General features: G+C 31.8%; 1 protein-coding gene across 11 annotated transcripts in view; it reads right to left on the bottom strand.

Annotated features, from left to right (window-relative positions):
* Nucleotides 1-4314: 4314 nt before the first annotated feature.
* LOC140058401 (voltage-dependent calcium channel subunit alpha-2/delta-1-like) overlaps nucleotides 4315-15992 on the bottom strand; it is a 63798-nt gene continuing 52120 nt past the window's right edge. For 10 of the 11 annotated variants that reach the window (XM_072103986.1, XM_072103985.1, XM_072103984.1 and 7 more), the window contains 17 exons: nucleotides 12769-12835; nucleotides 11049-11158; nucleotides 10636-10723; nucleotides 10343-10411; nucleotides 10157-10260; nucleotides 9770-9850; nucleotides 9607-9659; nucleotides 9026-9046; nucleotides 8776-8844; nucleotides 8144-8214; nucleotides 7745-7823; nucleotides 7519-7571; nucleotides 7028-7080; nucleotides 6637-6817; nucleotides 5927-6060; nucleotides 5492-5571; nucleotides 4315-4949 (listed from right to left, as the gene is read on the bottom strand). In XM_072103986.1, coding sequence (XP_071960087.1) covers nucleotides 4851-4949; nucleotides 5492-5571; nucleotides 5927-6060; nucleotides 6637-6817; nucleotides 7028-7080; nucleotides 7519-7571; nucleotides 7745-7823; nucleotides 8144-8214; nucleotides 8776-8844; nucleotides 9026-9046; nucleotides 9607-9659; nucleotides 9770-9850; nucleotides 10157-10260; nucleotides 10343-10411; nucleotides 10636-10723; nucleotides 11049-11158; nucleotides 12769-12835 — 1412 coding nt within the window. In that variant the 3' untranslated portion in view covers nucleotides 4315-4850. Of the gene's footprint in view, nucleotides 4950-5491; nucleotides 5572-5926; nucleotides 6061-6636; nucleotides 6818-7027; nucleotides 7081-7518; nucleotides 7572-7744; nucleotides 7824-8143; nucleotides 8215-8775; nucleotides 8845-9025; nucleotides 9047-9606; nucleotides 9660-9769; nucleotides 9851-10156; nucleotides 10261-10342; nucleotides 10412-10635; nucleotides 10724-11048; nucleotides 11159-12768; nucleotides 12836-13926; nucleotides 13987-15992 lie in introns of all 11 variants that reach the window. The other variant, XM_072103979.1, reaches the window with a different exon arrangement.

Here is a 15992-nt window from a genome sequence, read left to right on the forward strand (position 1 = left end):
ATTGAAATTGATTTCACTCAAACATCGGTTGCATCAAACTGCTCCTACAACTACTTTATATATCTAATATATCTAAGATTAATCTTCTAAATGATAAAGATTACTAAATAGGAAACTGACAACTATAAACGATTAACTTACTATATCCGTCTCTTCAGATTAAAATGGTTTCAAGGCTATGGAAAGGACGATTTGTTTATTTAATAATTAGAGCAGTATTCATACAACATGTAAGAAGAATGGAGTAAACGTACTCAGTACCGGTCTTACTGGCGGTTACGACGATCATGCAATTTCTTCGAGCAAAAAGTTTATATTACGTTATTAGAGGCGCATTCCGATTTTAGGCAATTTCTACTTTGCTGAAATACTGCATAAGAAAAATTTCCCTTGATACCTTTCTCTATGCCTATATTATATAAATATATATATCAAGCAGAAGGTTTCGGGTTCGAATCTCGGTTGGGCGACGTTTTCTAATTCACACAGATTTCCTCATCTTTATCGTTCCAAATTAATTAATTAAATTTCAGTATATCACCGGGCGGTTTAGAGTTTATTCTGTGCCTGTGATGTTTATATATGTTATATATATCTTTCGTAGGCGCGCCTGTTGTCCAGTTCACGTTGAGTTGCGGCTAGTGGCGTTGTGATCCAGATTTACGATTCAACAGGAAAAGATGGAAATCATGCTATACGGTACGTCGACGCTTGAAACCGTTGACAATGTTCTTAGTAAAAGCAATTTTACTTAATAGCCAAAAAGCTTTTTAGAGTTGTATGAAAACTATAAAATATTTGTTAAATAGAATAAGAATCTACAGAACTACTTATGATACTGTTTTATTTCATCTTCATAATTCTGAAAAGAGAAATTACCAATGGCATATTTTCACCAACTTATTATCATACCATTAAAATTCCATTGCACTTGAACGCTGGTGTATTGAAACAACAATCACAAGTACATATCACATTCAAATATGTTAAAAGCATATTTGATAGGTAATCAATCGTCAAATATATGCAATACATTGTATGTACTAAAATGGTTTGAATATATATATTACATATTTGATGAATTGTTAACAGAATTAAAAACGTCGGGAAAACTTTGTAAAATGCTAGGATTCGCCGTTTGTAGACACATTAACACACAGTAATAGCTTAAAATACTGTTATAATTAGCATTGAATATTAAATAACATAGTTTGCATAATTCAAGAGGGCATGATTTGTTCACACCTATAAATAATGTATTACCATCACCAAAAGTCTCTCGTTGAAGTTTCAACCACCTAGTTAAGTCCCTTCAAGTTTCAATAATTTAATATATCTCAAAGATTACCATATTTTAGGCCTATTTCCGAATTATATCACAATATTCCGAGTTACTTTTCAAATTATCTGCAAATGTTATAACCACCTAAAATTACTTCAAAATTTAAAATCACCCACAAATAATATTGATATCAATTCGTTTGGATAGACACACATCATCAACGTCATGCTGGAAAGGACCAACATGAATGGACCTTCTACAAAATTCCATGGATATCAAAAGAGATACGCAAAGCACTTTCCTATTATTTTAACCATTTCTTTAAACTCTTGTATAACCTACAGTTGCTACTTTTATAATTTAAGCATTAACAATATCTTGAAATATGAAACAGACTAACTAATGTTAAGTATACTTTTATATTATGTGTAATGTTAGTATAACATACCATATTGAGTTTAATAAAATAGGCATATATAATTAATTATATCATGATATTGAAATATGCATGGTATTATTGTTGCATAAAATTGGTGGTGACAAAGGAAAAGAACGCATCATTTTAACAGTTTCCTGATATAATTACATCCTAAGATATTTCTTGTAAAATCCTCAATAATTAACAGGCTAACATCAAGAAAAGTCAAACCACCAGCAACTAAGTTGCATAACATATACAATTTTGGATGAGGCTATCGGCACGGCCACATGCCGATAGCCACTTTCCATTTTGAATTACAAGTTGGATTAAGTCTGTATTATAAAAAAAACCCATCACGATTTGCATAAATGTATTTCATTATGTCTATGCAATCGTCATATTTGCCGTTTTTTAGAAGGCAAAATTGTGATAAGTGCAGCGCACGTTGTGATGACATATTAATGATTTGCAACCATTTTGCTGCTGGTTAGTGATAACATTTTACTAACTAACAAATGTATTTAAGAAGTAAAATAGGTCTAATGGTCGGTGAACACACTGAATATACCAAATACTGTAATTTTAATTTGAACATTATTATTAGTTGTTTTTTTTTAAAAATTGGATTAATATAAGACTTTCTTTTTTTGGTAAGAAATGAAATTATGGTAAATTTTTGACATTAATATGCGATACAATTAAAACACTTTCTATTAGATACCTAGTGGTGTCCAATAAAACTCATTTGTTGTTCTTTTTTTAAAATTTACTACAGTAATGTAAATCAAGTCCAGGAAACGTTCTGTCTTATAAAACAGACTATACCTAACATGTCATACTCTATATCAAAACTACTTATTAAAAAAACAAATCAATCAACAATAAATAATGATAAAACGGCATTGGAAAAGAAATATTATTTTCATGAAACACAAAATAAAATTAAATTAAAATGTTTTACATAAATCATACGATACGAAGCAAATAAGAAATAAAAAAAAACTTGTTATATCTCCTCAAATCCACGCAACAGATCCTCTGACAATTATTATAACATTAATCCTTTTGTATATACACTGCATATTTTAAATAATTATATATATATATATATATATATATATTATATATATATTTGCTTTACAAGGTAATATTATATCAATAGAAAAGGCAAAAAGAGTAATAAAAAGTAAATTTCAAGTAATTCGTATTAGTATTATTTACATTTATTTAATACAGTATTATTATAACGCGATATTTTGATTTTAGCTCTGCATTGCAATCGCAGTACCGGCTGCGGTAACATAAAACTCGTTTTTATATAGGTAAACGCAATATATACCCATGCGCATATAGTGTATAATAAGCGAGTCCTCCTCAGCGGTTTTTGTCGCTTGACTTTGGTTAAGATGCGTCAGAAATGTTACTACTGTCAATTTTTTTGATTTTTTAATTTAGAGTTCATTAACACAGTTAATTTTTACAGTTGATAAAACGGTCAATTAATTCATTTCATCTACAAAAACAAGTTTCAGGTTTTGGAAAGTTATGAAAATTCAATACCATATTTTCCAGGGTACTGGAAAATGTTGTTTGGAAAAGTTTGGGAAATATTTAAAAATGTAAAATTTGTTTTCAATTAAATTTAATTTCTGCAAAATGTTAACATAGTTGGTTTTGGAAAAAAATGAACCCGGATCTAACCTAAATAGAAATGTGTTCAAAAATCACCAACACATCATGAAGGGTGAAACTATACCAATAGATCGGTTTGTCCATATAGTCTCTGAGTTGCGAGACGCTTAAAAAATGTCATTTTTGTTATTTTACCTTGTTTATATCACAAATGTAATTAAATCAACCCGACATACCTAAGTACACAATTAAAACTTGTAGAAGGCAAACTTGCTAGTCTCAAAGCACTAGGTCATAACTTCTGACAAAAGTGTCTGCTATGGAGTCTAGTAGGACTAGTGTGTTATAATTATAACCTGTCTGGTTAAACTATCTATCAATCAGGGAAGAGTAAAATGTAATTCCAATCTTCCTTGGTAAAAATATAGCAGTCACGTTTTTCCATTTTCTATTATTTTTCTTGTTGGTCAAGTAAACCCTCATGGAATGACAAGATATATTGACAACAACAACAACAACAACACAATTGTGCATAAAATTGAACAATATAACAATGTGATGTATTAGTGATTGTAGTAATACCAACAAAACATACAAAACCCTGTCAAATATCTGGTCTTACAAACAATTAAATTCAATAAATTGTAGTGGTGACAATGGACACAAAAAGAAAACATGAAACTCAACGCTATTTACATATAAATAGATACAGGTGTCAATTATGCAAATATGAGTAGAACTTCAGTTTAAACATAAGTTACAACAATAAAAATTTGTTATAAATTATTCAAATTGTAATATGCAAATAAACATTGAATGTATTAATAATTATGAAAAGTAAGAAATTGATGTTTTGTCTCAAACAACTAAATGAGATCTCAACAATCAATTTTCAAACTAATGTATATACTGTACAACAATATAAAAAAGTGAGTTGTGTGGTATATATATATATATATATATATATTAAATTTAGATGTATAATTTCTAATATCATTAAACAGTTTTCTAACTTCTATGATAGTTGGAATATCAAAATGTTCTATTAAAAAAACTGGCTAAAATTTTAATTTGTTAAAAAATATTTTCAATCTATTGTGATTGGAGAATACTTTTTGCAGATGAATTTTTATTATTATCATTTTATCACTCAATTCATCAATATGCTAGGTACCTCTTTAAAAACAAGATCTTTTGTAAATCAAAAACAAAATAATCATTAAAATAAAACAGTATTTTTAAACTAAGACTAATAATAAATCTCAAACAACAGCAGCACGAAAAACTAAAAAAAAAATGTAATACTGTATTTCAGAAAATGATTTAAAAATAATTTAAAATAAAACCAAAAACATTTTTTAAACTATTGCAGCTTTTTCCATGTGTCAAATAATTTATTATGAGTGAAAACGGTAATAACAAAATTGTCATAATTTGCTTTCATTGTCAATTCAGTACAAAAAGTTGTTTCTATTGGTCGACGTCACCCGCAAAAATGTCATTTACTCATTTCTGTCACATCAATCGCTGTTGTAACAGGAACGTTGGCACGACAAGAAGCATTAACCAAAATGAGGGTGATATAGTTATTCCACCGCTGCAAATATGTTGCTCCTAAATAAACAAAATAAAAATATTTATCCAAGTCAGATAGAAATAAGGCTACCGGCATGATCGACCATGCATGCAATTTTATATATGCACAGTCGACCATGCATCAAAGTTAGAACTTTCTATCGACACAATTGGTTATCGAAGATGTAGTGTTAGTGTTAGTTAATGTTTATAGTGCTAGTGTATAGTGTAGATGATTTAGTTTAAAAGTGCTAGATAGTCAATATGTTGGTCATACATCAAATTAGTATTTTCCGATTAGCACGGTCAACCGTGTTCCTTTATTCTGTCAAAAAACTTTAAATGAGACACACGGTCAACTGTGCTGATAGCACATGCATGATTGACTGTACTGTGCTAATAATCACTTCCAACTAAGCAACATAAAGACACCATCAAATTCAGAAAGTCAAGCTTTCTTTCAACTGCATGATGAAAACATCGCAAATGGTGTTTGTGTAGTTGTAGGTTAGCATATTACTGTATTTCAATTCTTTTAAAAACCAATTTCTCATAAATTGAATGTGCTAGGTTATACATACCTTGGAATGATTGAAGAAACAATTTTTTGGCCGCCTTCGATATCTCGGATATTTAGCCTCATCTTCAGGTTTCGGACCAGGTGCATAGGAGTTAAGGGCTAATTATTCAATAATAATATAATAGTAAATATTCACACTTAATAGAGGTCCTCATATAGGACACCCCTATTCTGGGACAAACTTCAAACAGGAAAAATAAAGTACTAGACTTTTCGTTTCCACAATGCGCCTCACGGCTACGTGCCTATTAAGTAAAAACATCATTCTGCAAACGGTCATATATTTCTGAGCACAGAATTATCTTTTTACTCAATAGACATGCACCCGCGAAAGTCGATATCATGGAAGGTAATGTGTATGCTCTTATTTTAAAAACTGTAAATTGGTCTATCACCATCAAGTTACAACATTATTTAATTGCAATGTAAAGGATATAATCCTGTTGAGGCTCTTGTCGTAAGACTTTTGAGGTGCAGGTAGTAGTAGAGTTATCGGGGGCGTCCACTATCACTAGTAACATGTTGGTAGCATTAAGATCGTCCGTGTTCAGCCTGGCTGCTTTCCATTGTCTATATAAAAAATAAAACAAGTATTGCATCGACTTATTTAATAATTTAAGATGTGATTTTTTTTCTTCAAAGGGTCTTACGGCTACAGAAAATAAACTGTTCCTATAAGATCCCTGCAATATTGAATAAATGTGAATGAATATAAATCCAAACGAGAATGGGAAGAAGACAAGGAAGACAAAAAAAGAAAGAGGAAAGAGAGATTCAGTAATGTTACATCCAGTAAATGGATGACGGAGTACCTGGTTTTCTGAGAGTTATTTGTTTTTTCAAAGTATCTGGTTTTCTGAGTGTTTCTAGTTTTTTACGAGTTTCTAGTTTTCTAAGGGTTTCTGGTTTTCTGAGAGCTTCTGGTTTTCTCAGAGTTTTTTCAGAGTATCTAGTTTTCAGAGTGTTTCTAAATTTCTGAGAGTGTCTGGTTTTCTAAGAGTTATTGGTTTTCTGAGAGTTTCTGATTTTCTCAGAGTTTCCAGTGTTCTGAGAGTTTTTGGTTTTTTAATTTCTGGTTTTCTCAGTTTCTGGTTCTGGCAGATTTGATTATTGAAGTTATTTGGCAAGAGTTAAAATATTACATACCTTATACCTCCTTGTATGCAATCTGATACATTTCCTTCTGCGCTGGCAACACGTCCAAAATGCCATAACTTCTGAAGTTTAATACAGCTCTCGTTACCAGGTTTACCAGATTCCTCAACAGTTTCTACCATTTCCTCTGTCGTATACAGGTCATACGGCAGTTCTGTTGTTTGGCTAAACACTGTTTTACGGAAAATTAAAATGTTACATATTGCTGGGAACTAAGGAAATCGAGAGTAAATGTTTGTAGTGGAGCTGTAACTTGGTGGTTATAGCATGCTTGCCTTCCAATCCTAAGGTCCAGGGTTCAATCCTGACCTAGTGTAAGGGTTGTTACTCTGATCTGATTAGAACACTAAAAACTAAATGCACGTTTTATTTAAGTTGTTACCTGATAAGATGTCCCCGGACAGGATTTGATAGAACAACTGTTTTACAAACGACCTGAAAATTCAAATACATTTTTATTTCAACAAAATCTTATATTATCAATGTTTATAATATTTTCACATTGCCAAAACAGTGTAACAATCAGATAAAATTAATTTGAATATAATATTTAAATGTATTCAGTATCACTGTGAAGTTTAGAACAGTAAGTAAGCCAATTATCCTACATAACAATTACCCAATTTTGCATTACGGTCTTGTTCTGGGTTACAATATCTGGATTAAATCTCAAATTCGGATGGCAGTGTAAAAGAGAACAGGGGCAGATTCAGGGTTTTTTTAACAGGAGAGCGCTATAATAGTAATAGTCTGTTTAAAATAGATATAAACAAGAAGTTTATAATTTAGCTTTTGAAAAGGATGATAGTGTTTGCCTATTATAGCACTAACTGCTGGATACGCCCTGAAGAGACAAAAGAAAAACAATCTTACCACGAGGCAGCGGTGACAACATAGTTGAAGTTGAGGAAGTCTGCTATGGTTGGCTGTAGGCAAATTATTATGAACAAAATTATACATAAAATATTATTTTTAATTTATGTTGAAACTTTTGTGAATTTTGGAAACATGATTTCATGTATATGGAGATATGGTAATTATACCAATGATGATGATGATAATAATGTGACAGATATGACGATGATAATATTAAACTCACCACATAGAAAGACTTGATTCCAAAACTTTCAATAGAATCCACCGATTCACATGATGCCTGGAAATCGTACAGCTCCTCTCTAAAATTATACAAATAAAAACAACATAATTTATTAAAAGAGAAGAGTTATGTTTCAGCACTGGTACAGTGGATACCATTAAAAAAAACAATTAAAATTGAGACACCCATGCTCTGTCCACACTATCAACTAGTTTAACAAAAAAAAGTGTGATGTGCTCAAATATGGTAGTGATATACCTAAATAATGGTAGTGATATGACATCATCATGTCCATATATGGACACATCACATGTTGTTGTCACAAAAAGTTTGATAGTGTAGACATAGTTTTATACAGCATTGCTTCCAATTGTCATAGGACCATAACAAAAATCTTACTTATCATAAACTCCTTTATCAGTTAGCGCACTCATAATATCACCCTCAAACATTCCAAAGAATCTACCAACCTAAAATAAAGATAAATTAAGATTAAAATTTATATTCTAACAAACCTTTATTAAGAAGATGAAATACAGTATTGTTTACATGGTGTAAGCAAACTGATTTGGTGGTGGAGTGCTTATAAGATTTAAAAATATAATACACCATATATTTCCAATATGGTAATGAGGTAAAGGTAAGAATGCTTCGTAGCATAACAATCAAAATAGATTCTGGAGTTTTGGGCCAGCCACAGGTGTCCAACCCCAGGTTTGGGCTAGGCCACAGGTGTCCTAACCCCAGGTTTGGGCCAGCCCACAGGTGTCCAACCCCAGGTTTGGGCTAGGCCACAGGTGTCCTAACCCCAGGTTTAGGCCAGGCCATAGGTGTCCAACCCCAGGTTTGGGCCAGCCCACAGGTGGTCAACCCCAGGTTTGGGCCAGGCCATAGGTGTCCAACCCCAGGTTTGGGCCAGCCCACAGGTGTCCAACCCCAGGTTCGGGCCAGCCCACAGGTGTCCAACCCCAGGTTCGGGCAAGTCGATTAACTTCCAATCCCACAAGCGTTTATATTTTCTTTCTACTTACATCTATTGTAGTATCTGCACTAGTGGAGATGAGAAATCCACCATCATCAATGAGGTAACAGATGATGCTCTGTAAAACACGTTTTTGCATAATAACATTTATTTCAAATTTAATTTATTAATATATATTTCCTTGTGCACATTAAAAGATAAATTCATTGCAGGAAAAAATTGGTCAATAATAAGTACAAAAAAAAACATTATGTGTGATTCGACAAGATACACCCCAGAATAATAATAAACACACATACCGAATTTATACAGGATTCAACCTAAAAAAAAAGAAGTAAATATGCATAGAATAAGAAAGCAAAGCAATAAATATGACATTTAAAAAAAATTTTATATGGAGACAATTATATATTTAGAGAGCTTTCGATTTGATGGTTTCTATGTCCAGGCAATGACCGATGACACATCAATCAACCTGATCTAACAACAAAACCAACTAACAAAAGCAATTTACAACTAAAGCCTGGTTTCCATAAAATCGCTACAACGTGTCGCCGACTGCTCTGTCGCCGACAGAGCGTAGCGATTCTATGGAAACGCTAGAATTTATCGGGGATCTAGTACGCGAGCGCTAAATATTCTTTGGTACACGCGTATACGACTCATCGCCGACAAAATCGGCAAAGTTGAACATGGTTGAACTTTGCCGATTTGTCTGCGACGAATCGGGGAGACCTCCCCGATGCGAGTCGGCGACATCTGCGCGTGTAGCGATTTCAATGGAAACGGTGTAGCGATTTTATGGAAACCAGGTTTAACAAAACTAAAACAATATATACGGTACATGATATATTTTTTCAAATAAACTATGAGTACATACATTATTTGTCCATATTGTGGCAAATTGATCATAGCTCAGGATAACCGACATTACTATGAAACAAAGGAATAAATTAGATAGTATACAAATAATGAATGCTTATGAGTGGAATGGTACAAATAATGGCATGAGGCAGTAGAATAATTTTGAGATGGTCCCTTACCTGCTGGTATAACTTCTCGGACCCGTATTGCCATGCTTATAGTAACCTCTAAATCATCTCCACTCTCATACCTATGATCATCTACATTAAACAAATAAAATAAATTAATTAGGAAAAATATATATTTTCAACTATGTAATGATATTTCAATTACTGTAGTAATTAAAAAAACTATATTTTCAAATATCAAATAACTACAACTATGTTACAATTAAATGTAACTATGTTACAATTAAATGTAACTATGTTGCAGTTAAATGTAACTATGTTACAATTAAATGTAACTATGTTGCAACTGCATGTAGCTTTACAACTATAACTGTCCAAAAAACTACTAGTGTTTAAAAACCTGTTTTCAGTTGTGTAGCAAACTTTAAAACAACATACCTTTTTTGTAAGGTACAGCAAACACAAAACCATCAAAATACAAAGACCGTTGATAGTAGGTCTGTTCCCAAGGGTCTTGTACACTTGCTATGTCATCTTCATCCCTACAATCAATAATAAAAAGCAAGATTTGTCATACTGTACACAAGCCAGTAAAATTGCCCAAATCAAAACTGTAATACCTACCAGCTTGGATAGATGTGTGTATACCCGCATTTACTTGCTATCATTAAATATTTCGGACCATCATCGTCACTGTTAAAAACAAAAACATAATTATGAACCCGAAAACAGAATAACTTAATAATAATTTACAACATATTTAAGCGATTTAAGCAAAATAAGTGATATGTGCTCAATTATGGTAGTGATATGCCCAAATATAGTAGTGATATGACATCATCATGTCCATATATGGGCACATTACATTTTTTTGCCACATAAAGTTGATAGTGTAGACAGAGCTTTAAAATACTTACTCAAACAAACAACCAATGTCGTTATCTTTTTCAAACTCTTTGACAACTTTGATATCAAACAGAAGACATGGCACCATAATCGGATCACCTGCAAGAAAATAAATGTTATTTACTCAATTCAAATACAGTAGTTCCTAGAGAGTATAAACAAAATTATATACTATAAACATGTTTTTATTACAAAATTAAATGATGCAAACATTCGGTAGCTAAAAAGATGAAATTCAGAATTGTATATCATACAATTGGAATGTGCATATAAAAGCCATGTAACTTGGATTAAGTGGCGGATTCAGGATTTTGAAATAAAAAAAAAACCAAAAAAATTCTGTATACTGATGTAATCTATTTTAAATTCCATTTGAGGATATATTAAATTGAATTGAAAACTGAAAAAATTGACTTTTTCTTACATTTTTTGAATTCCTGTAAGCTATTGCTTTTCATTTCTTCCAGCTCCTGCTTAATCTCCTGCAACACTTCTTCACTAGTACTTGTGCTGGACAAGCCTGGACATAATTCCCTGTAAAATAATTACAGTCAAATAAGAGAAATAGAAAACTTCAATCTGAGTATTGAAGTAAGAAAGAACTTGACCTTTCTGGTTTTACCAAAGTTTCTTACTGGTTTTGCCAAAGTTTCTTTACTGATTTTGCCAATATTTCTTACTGGTTTTGCCAATGTTTCTTACTGGTTTTGCCAATGTTTCTTACTGGTTTTGCCAAAGTTTCTTTACTGATTTTGCCAATATTTCTTACTGGTTTTGCCAATGTTTCTTACTGGTTTTGCCAATGTTTCTTACTGGTTTTGCCAATGTTTCTTACTGGTTTTGCCAAAGTTTCTTACTGGTTTTGCCAAAGTTTCTTTACTGATTTTGCCAATATTTCTTACTGGTTTTGCCAATATTTCTTACTGGTTTTGCCAATGTTTCTTACTGGTTTTGCCAAAGTTTCTTACTGGTTATAGTTTTGTAAAAGTTTCTTACTGATTTTGCCAATGTTTCTTACTGGTTTTGCCAAAGTTTCTTACTGGTTATAGTTTTGTAAAAGTTTCTTACTGATTTTGCCAATGTTTCTTACTGGTTTTGCCAATATTTCTTACTGGTTTTGCCAATGTTTCTTACTGGTTTTGCCAAAGTTTCTTACTGGTTTTGCCAAAGTTTCTTACTGGTTATAGTTTTGTAAAAGTTTCTTACTGGTTTTGCCAAAGTTTCTTACTGGTTATAGTTTTGTAAAAGTTTCTTACTGGTTTTGCCAATGTTTCTTACTGGTTTTGCCAAAGTTTCTTACTGGTTTTGCCAATGTTTCTTACTGGTTTTGCCAATGTTTCTTACTGGTTTTGCCAAAGTTTCTTACTGGTTTTGCCAAAGTTTCTTACTGGTTATAGTTTTGTAAAAGTTTCTTACTGGTTTTGCCAAAGTTTCTTACTGGTTATAGTTTTGTAAAAGTTTCTTACTGGTTTTGCCAATGTTTCTTACTGGTTTTGCCAAAGTTTCTTACTGGTTTTGCCAATGTTTCTTACTGGTTTTGCCAATGTTTCTTACTGGTTTTGCCAAAGTTTCTTACTGGTTTTGCCAAAGTTTCTTACTGGTTATAGTTTTGTAAAAGTTTCTTACTGGTTTTGCCAAAGTTTCTTACTGGTTATAGTTTTGTAAAAGTTTCTTACTGGTTTTGCTAAAGTTTTTTACTGGTTTTGCCAAAGTTTCTTACTGGTTTTTCCAAAGTTTATTACTGGTTTTGTCAAAGATTTCATACTGGTTTTGCCAAAATTTCTCAATGATTTTGCCAAAGTTTCTTTACTGGTTTTGTCAAAGATTTCTTACTGGTTTTTCCAAAGTTTCTTACTGGCTTTGCCAACGTTTGTTACTGGTTTTGAAAAAGTTTCTTAATAATTTTTCCAAAGGTTCTCACTGGTTTTGCAAAAGTTTCTTACTGGTTTTGCTAAGTTTCTTACTGGTTTTGCTAAGTTTCTTACTGGTTTTGCCAAAGTTTCTTACTGGTTTTGCCAAAGTTTCTTAATGATTTTGCCAAAGTTTTTTACTGGTTTTACAAGAATTGTGACAATAAGTATGGAAGGAATAGTTTAACAAGAACATGTCAGCTTAAAACCAAAATATGTATTTAGAACACTTACCAATTTGCATAAACGTCTGTGCCAATTCTTTTCTCCTCGTCTTTTCCTCCTACTAATTCAATGTAGGCTGTAATACAGAAATATAAATGACGGCTAGTCAAGTTGAATAGATATGTTAGCATGGTATAGTGGAGCTGGTTCAAATCACGTTCTAATTCAAATTAGTTTGGAATATGAATACACTACATTTAAGCTTATAACTAAACATATTAAGCATAAACAGGTGCCTATTGATTGATCCTTTCTGCTTAAATTGAAACTGAAAAAAAAATCAGATTACTGAGGTTTTCCTTGGGTCTACAGCGGGTCTACAGCAGCTCTTGATTAGCTTAGGAGAAGATCCTCTACTCTATGTTTATTAGTGTAACAAGTACACAGGGTAAACAGCAGTTTAAATTTCTTGTTATAATTATAAATATTTATACAGCAAGCTAAACACATAGCAACAATTACTACAGTAAAATATCATTAATAATATTGCACCATAATCAGGTGTAACAATATTAACAAAGTTAATTTAATATTCCTACAGTACAAAGCACTTCAAGTTTAATGGCTGTATTTTCTTAACTTCTTTAGGCGGATTGAAATACAATCACTGTAATACACTACATTAACATTACAAACCTAAATGATGAGTTACTTGGGTAAATATCTAAGCATGAACGTGTTCATTCATAAATATATATTGTAATATATTATAAATTTGGAATGAGTTATTAAAACTACAAGCAATAAAGAATATGGTAGCTCAATGTACAACTTATTAGTGGCGGATCTAGCACATAGGCCTACAGAAGAATGGGATAATCATGTCATAAAATGCTATTTTTATTAGAAGCAGGCAGCACAATATTGGTGTAGGTTAAAAGCTCTTTTCGAACGTATTTATGGTGGTTGGAGGCTTCTTGGATAACGACTTCTATCAGGTGTAGGTTAAAAGCAGCTCTTTTCGAACGTATTATGGTGGTTAGGAGTCTTCTTGGATTCAGCTGCACCCAATCCCAGCATAGCATAGGTTAAGCATAGATATATTTATAGTGAACATATGGTATAAACTGCAACATGATTATTGCACTAGCAACTACATATAGGCAATATAGTGAAACACTTGTGGCCATATTAAATGCACATACAGTTTTAGCTATCTTGACTTACTCGCCAGGGAACTAAAGTCATCTATGTTATATTCAAAATCCTGTTGCTTAGATGGTATTACTTTAAAAAAAAATTATCACACATATTGTTTAAAATCTTATAAAAAGTTATGGTATATTTGGCATAAAAATCTATTAAAAAAACTGTAAAGTTATTAAAATAAAAGAAAATGAATTAATTAATAAATAAAGATTTGAACCCAGAATGTTCTGCTTGATATGCAGACATCCTAAGTTCATGGTATGGTTCAATTGGATTGGACAGCGACTAGTTTTAGCCTTTTTAAAAAACAATATAATTAATTATAAAATGAAATTATTAAAATATATGTTTGGTAAACAATCAAGAAATAATTGCTATATCTAAGAAAACAAATGCATAAATAAACTAGACATGTAACTCGTCACTTTGATGAGTTAGTTATCCGCCCGACAAACGCCACGTGCACGTCATACGTTGGAATATTGCACACAGAAAAAGATTATGGCATTATGACCTGAACTGAAGAATATGATATGTTGTTATTGCTGAATTCTGTTATTTTGTGTCATATAGTATACACAGTATAATCTGTATACATATCACATACAGTGTAGAATAGGTGAAAATATGGGACCCGCTATTTATTCAAATTTTTAACATGTTGACAGTTTCAAAATGAAACTCAAATGTAGCAATTTCGGAAGGAAATTATCTCAGCAACAACATATTAACGTGTTGAAGAAATTTGAATACGTGAAATATTGATGCACTCTCTTTTAAATGTAATGAACTATGACGCAAAAGATGAAAATACGACTTTTTTATTTAACTGGCCATATGATGACGTCACAACATCCGATTGGCAAAATGTTAACATGATTTCATATCTACAATCCAATAGCATCCAATAGCTTCCAGAAAACGTTTTAATCGTGATTATCACATTTTATTTTGACAAGCTATAACAGATTAAAATTTACTGTAAAGATGAAAATACGTGATAATATGATTTACATTTTTAGACATGATGACGTCATAAAAATTAAAATATTGTTAACTCATGCGAAAGATATTTGATTGACCTAGACAATATTAAAATCTCAGAGAAAATGTAAGACGAATAAGTGGAGATGCGCTCCATTGAATGTGATGAGCAAAAACGAAAGAGACAAAAATCCTATATTTTACATTTGTGTGGCCATACGATGACGTCACAATGTCCGGTTAGTCACATTACTGTTTGATATCTACAACTCATCAACTTCCAGAATACAAAATGAAAATAACTTTCACCGTTTAGTTTAGAAACTACGACTGTTTAAAAAAAGGCATAATTTTGACAAAATTTTGAACTTTTTCATCAAAAAAGCACGCAAATTGTCCAAATTCAGCGTGCTCGTATGACGTAATTTTAGGTTGAAATTGTTTAAAAGTTGGTAATATTACTAGAAAAGGCTGGAAAAACATAAATCACCCAAAAAAATATGTTTTTAACGCTACATGCGCTCCACATTCTGCGCGTGCGTGGGAATTTAGAAATTAATTTTGCTCATTTTAAACTTTTAAATGCGCGTGCGCGCGTAACTTTGTGTAAAACACACAATTAAACGCAAATTAAACTTTTGCAAAGTTTCAAGTTAAAATGTTATTTGGTTTTTGACCTATGTTAAATACGCAACATTCATAAAATCGCGCTTAAGTCACGTTGCGCAATTGTAAACATTCTGAAAAGGTTCGCTGCACAACTTCATATGAATGGCGATATGTTGAGAAAGTTACGAAATGTTATGTTTGCAAGTTTTACAGATACGCGCGACACAAAAAATTACAGAAAGAAAGAAGATAAAGAAAAAAAAGATGTTGATTTCGTACAATCACAAGGAGTTATCCTGCAACTTTGTTGCGGATAACTAATTTTAGTAAATTATAGTAGAATCTCCTATTAAGGAGTCACCTGGGAGGTAACAAAATGTCCCTTTATAGGGGTGTCCTCTAAATAGTATGGATGCTACTCTATAATAATGAAAAGATGAAAATAATGATCATTCAATTGGCATAAAATAAACAGTATTAATATATTTTCT

The sequence above is a fragment of the Antedon mediterranea genome, chromosome 9, assembly GCF_964355755.1.
Source record: "Antedon mediterranea chromosome 9, ecAntMedi1.1, whole genome shotgun sequence".
NCBI classification, from domain to species: Eukaryota; Metazoa; Echinodermata; class Crinoidea; order Comatulida; family Antedonidae; genus Antedon; species Antedon mediterranea.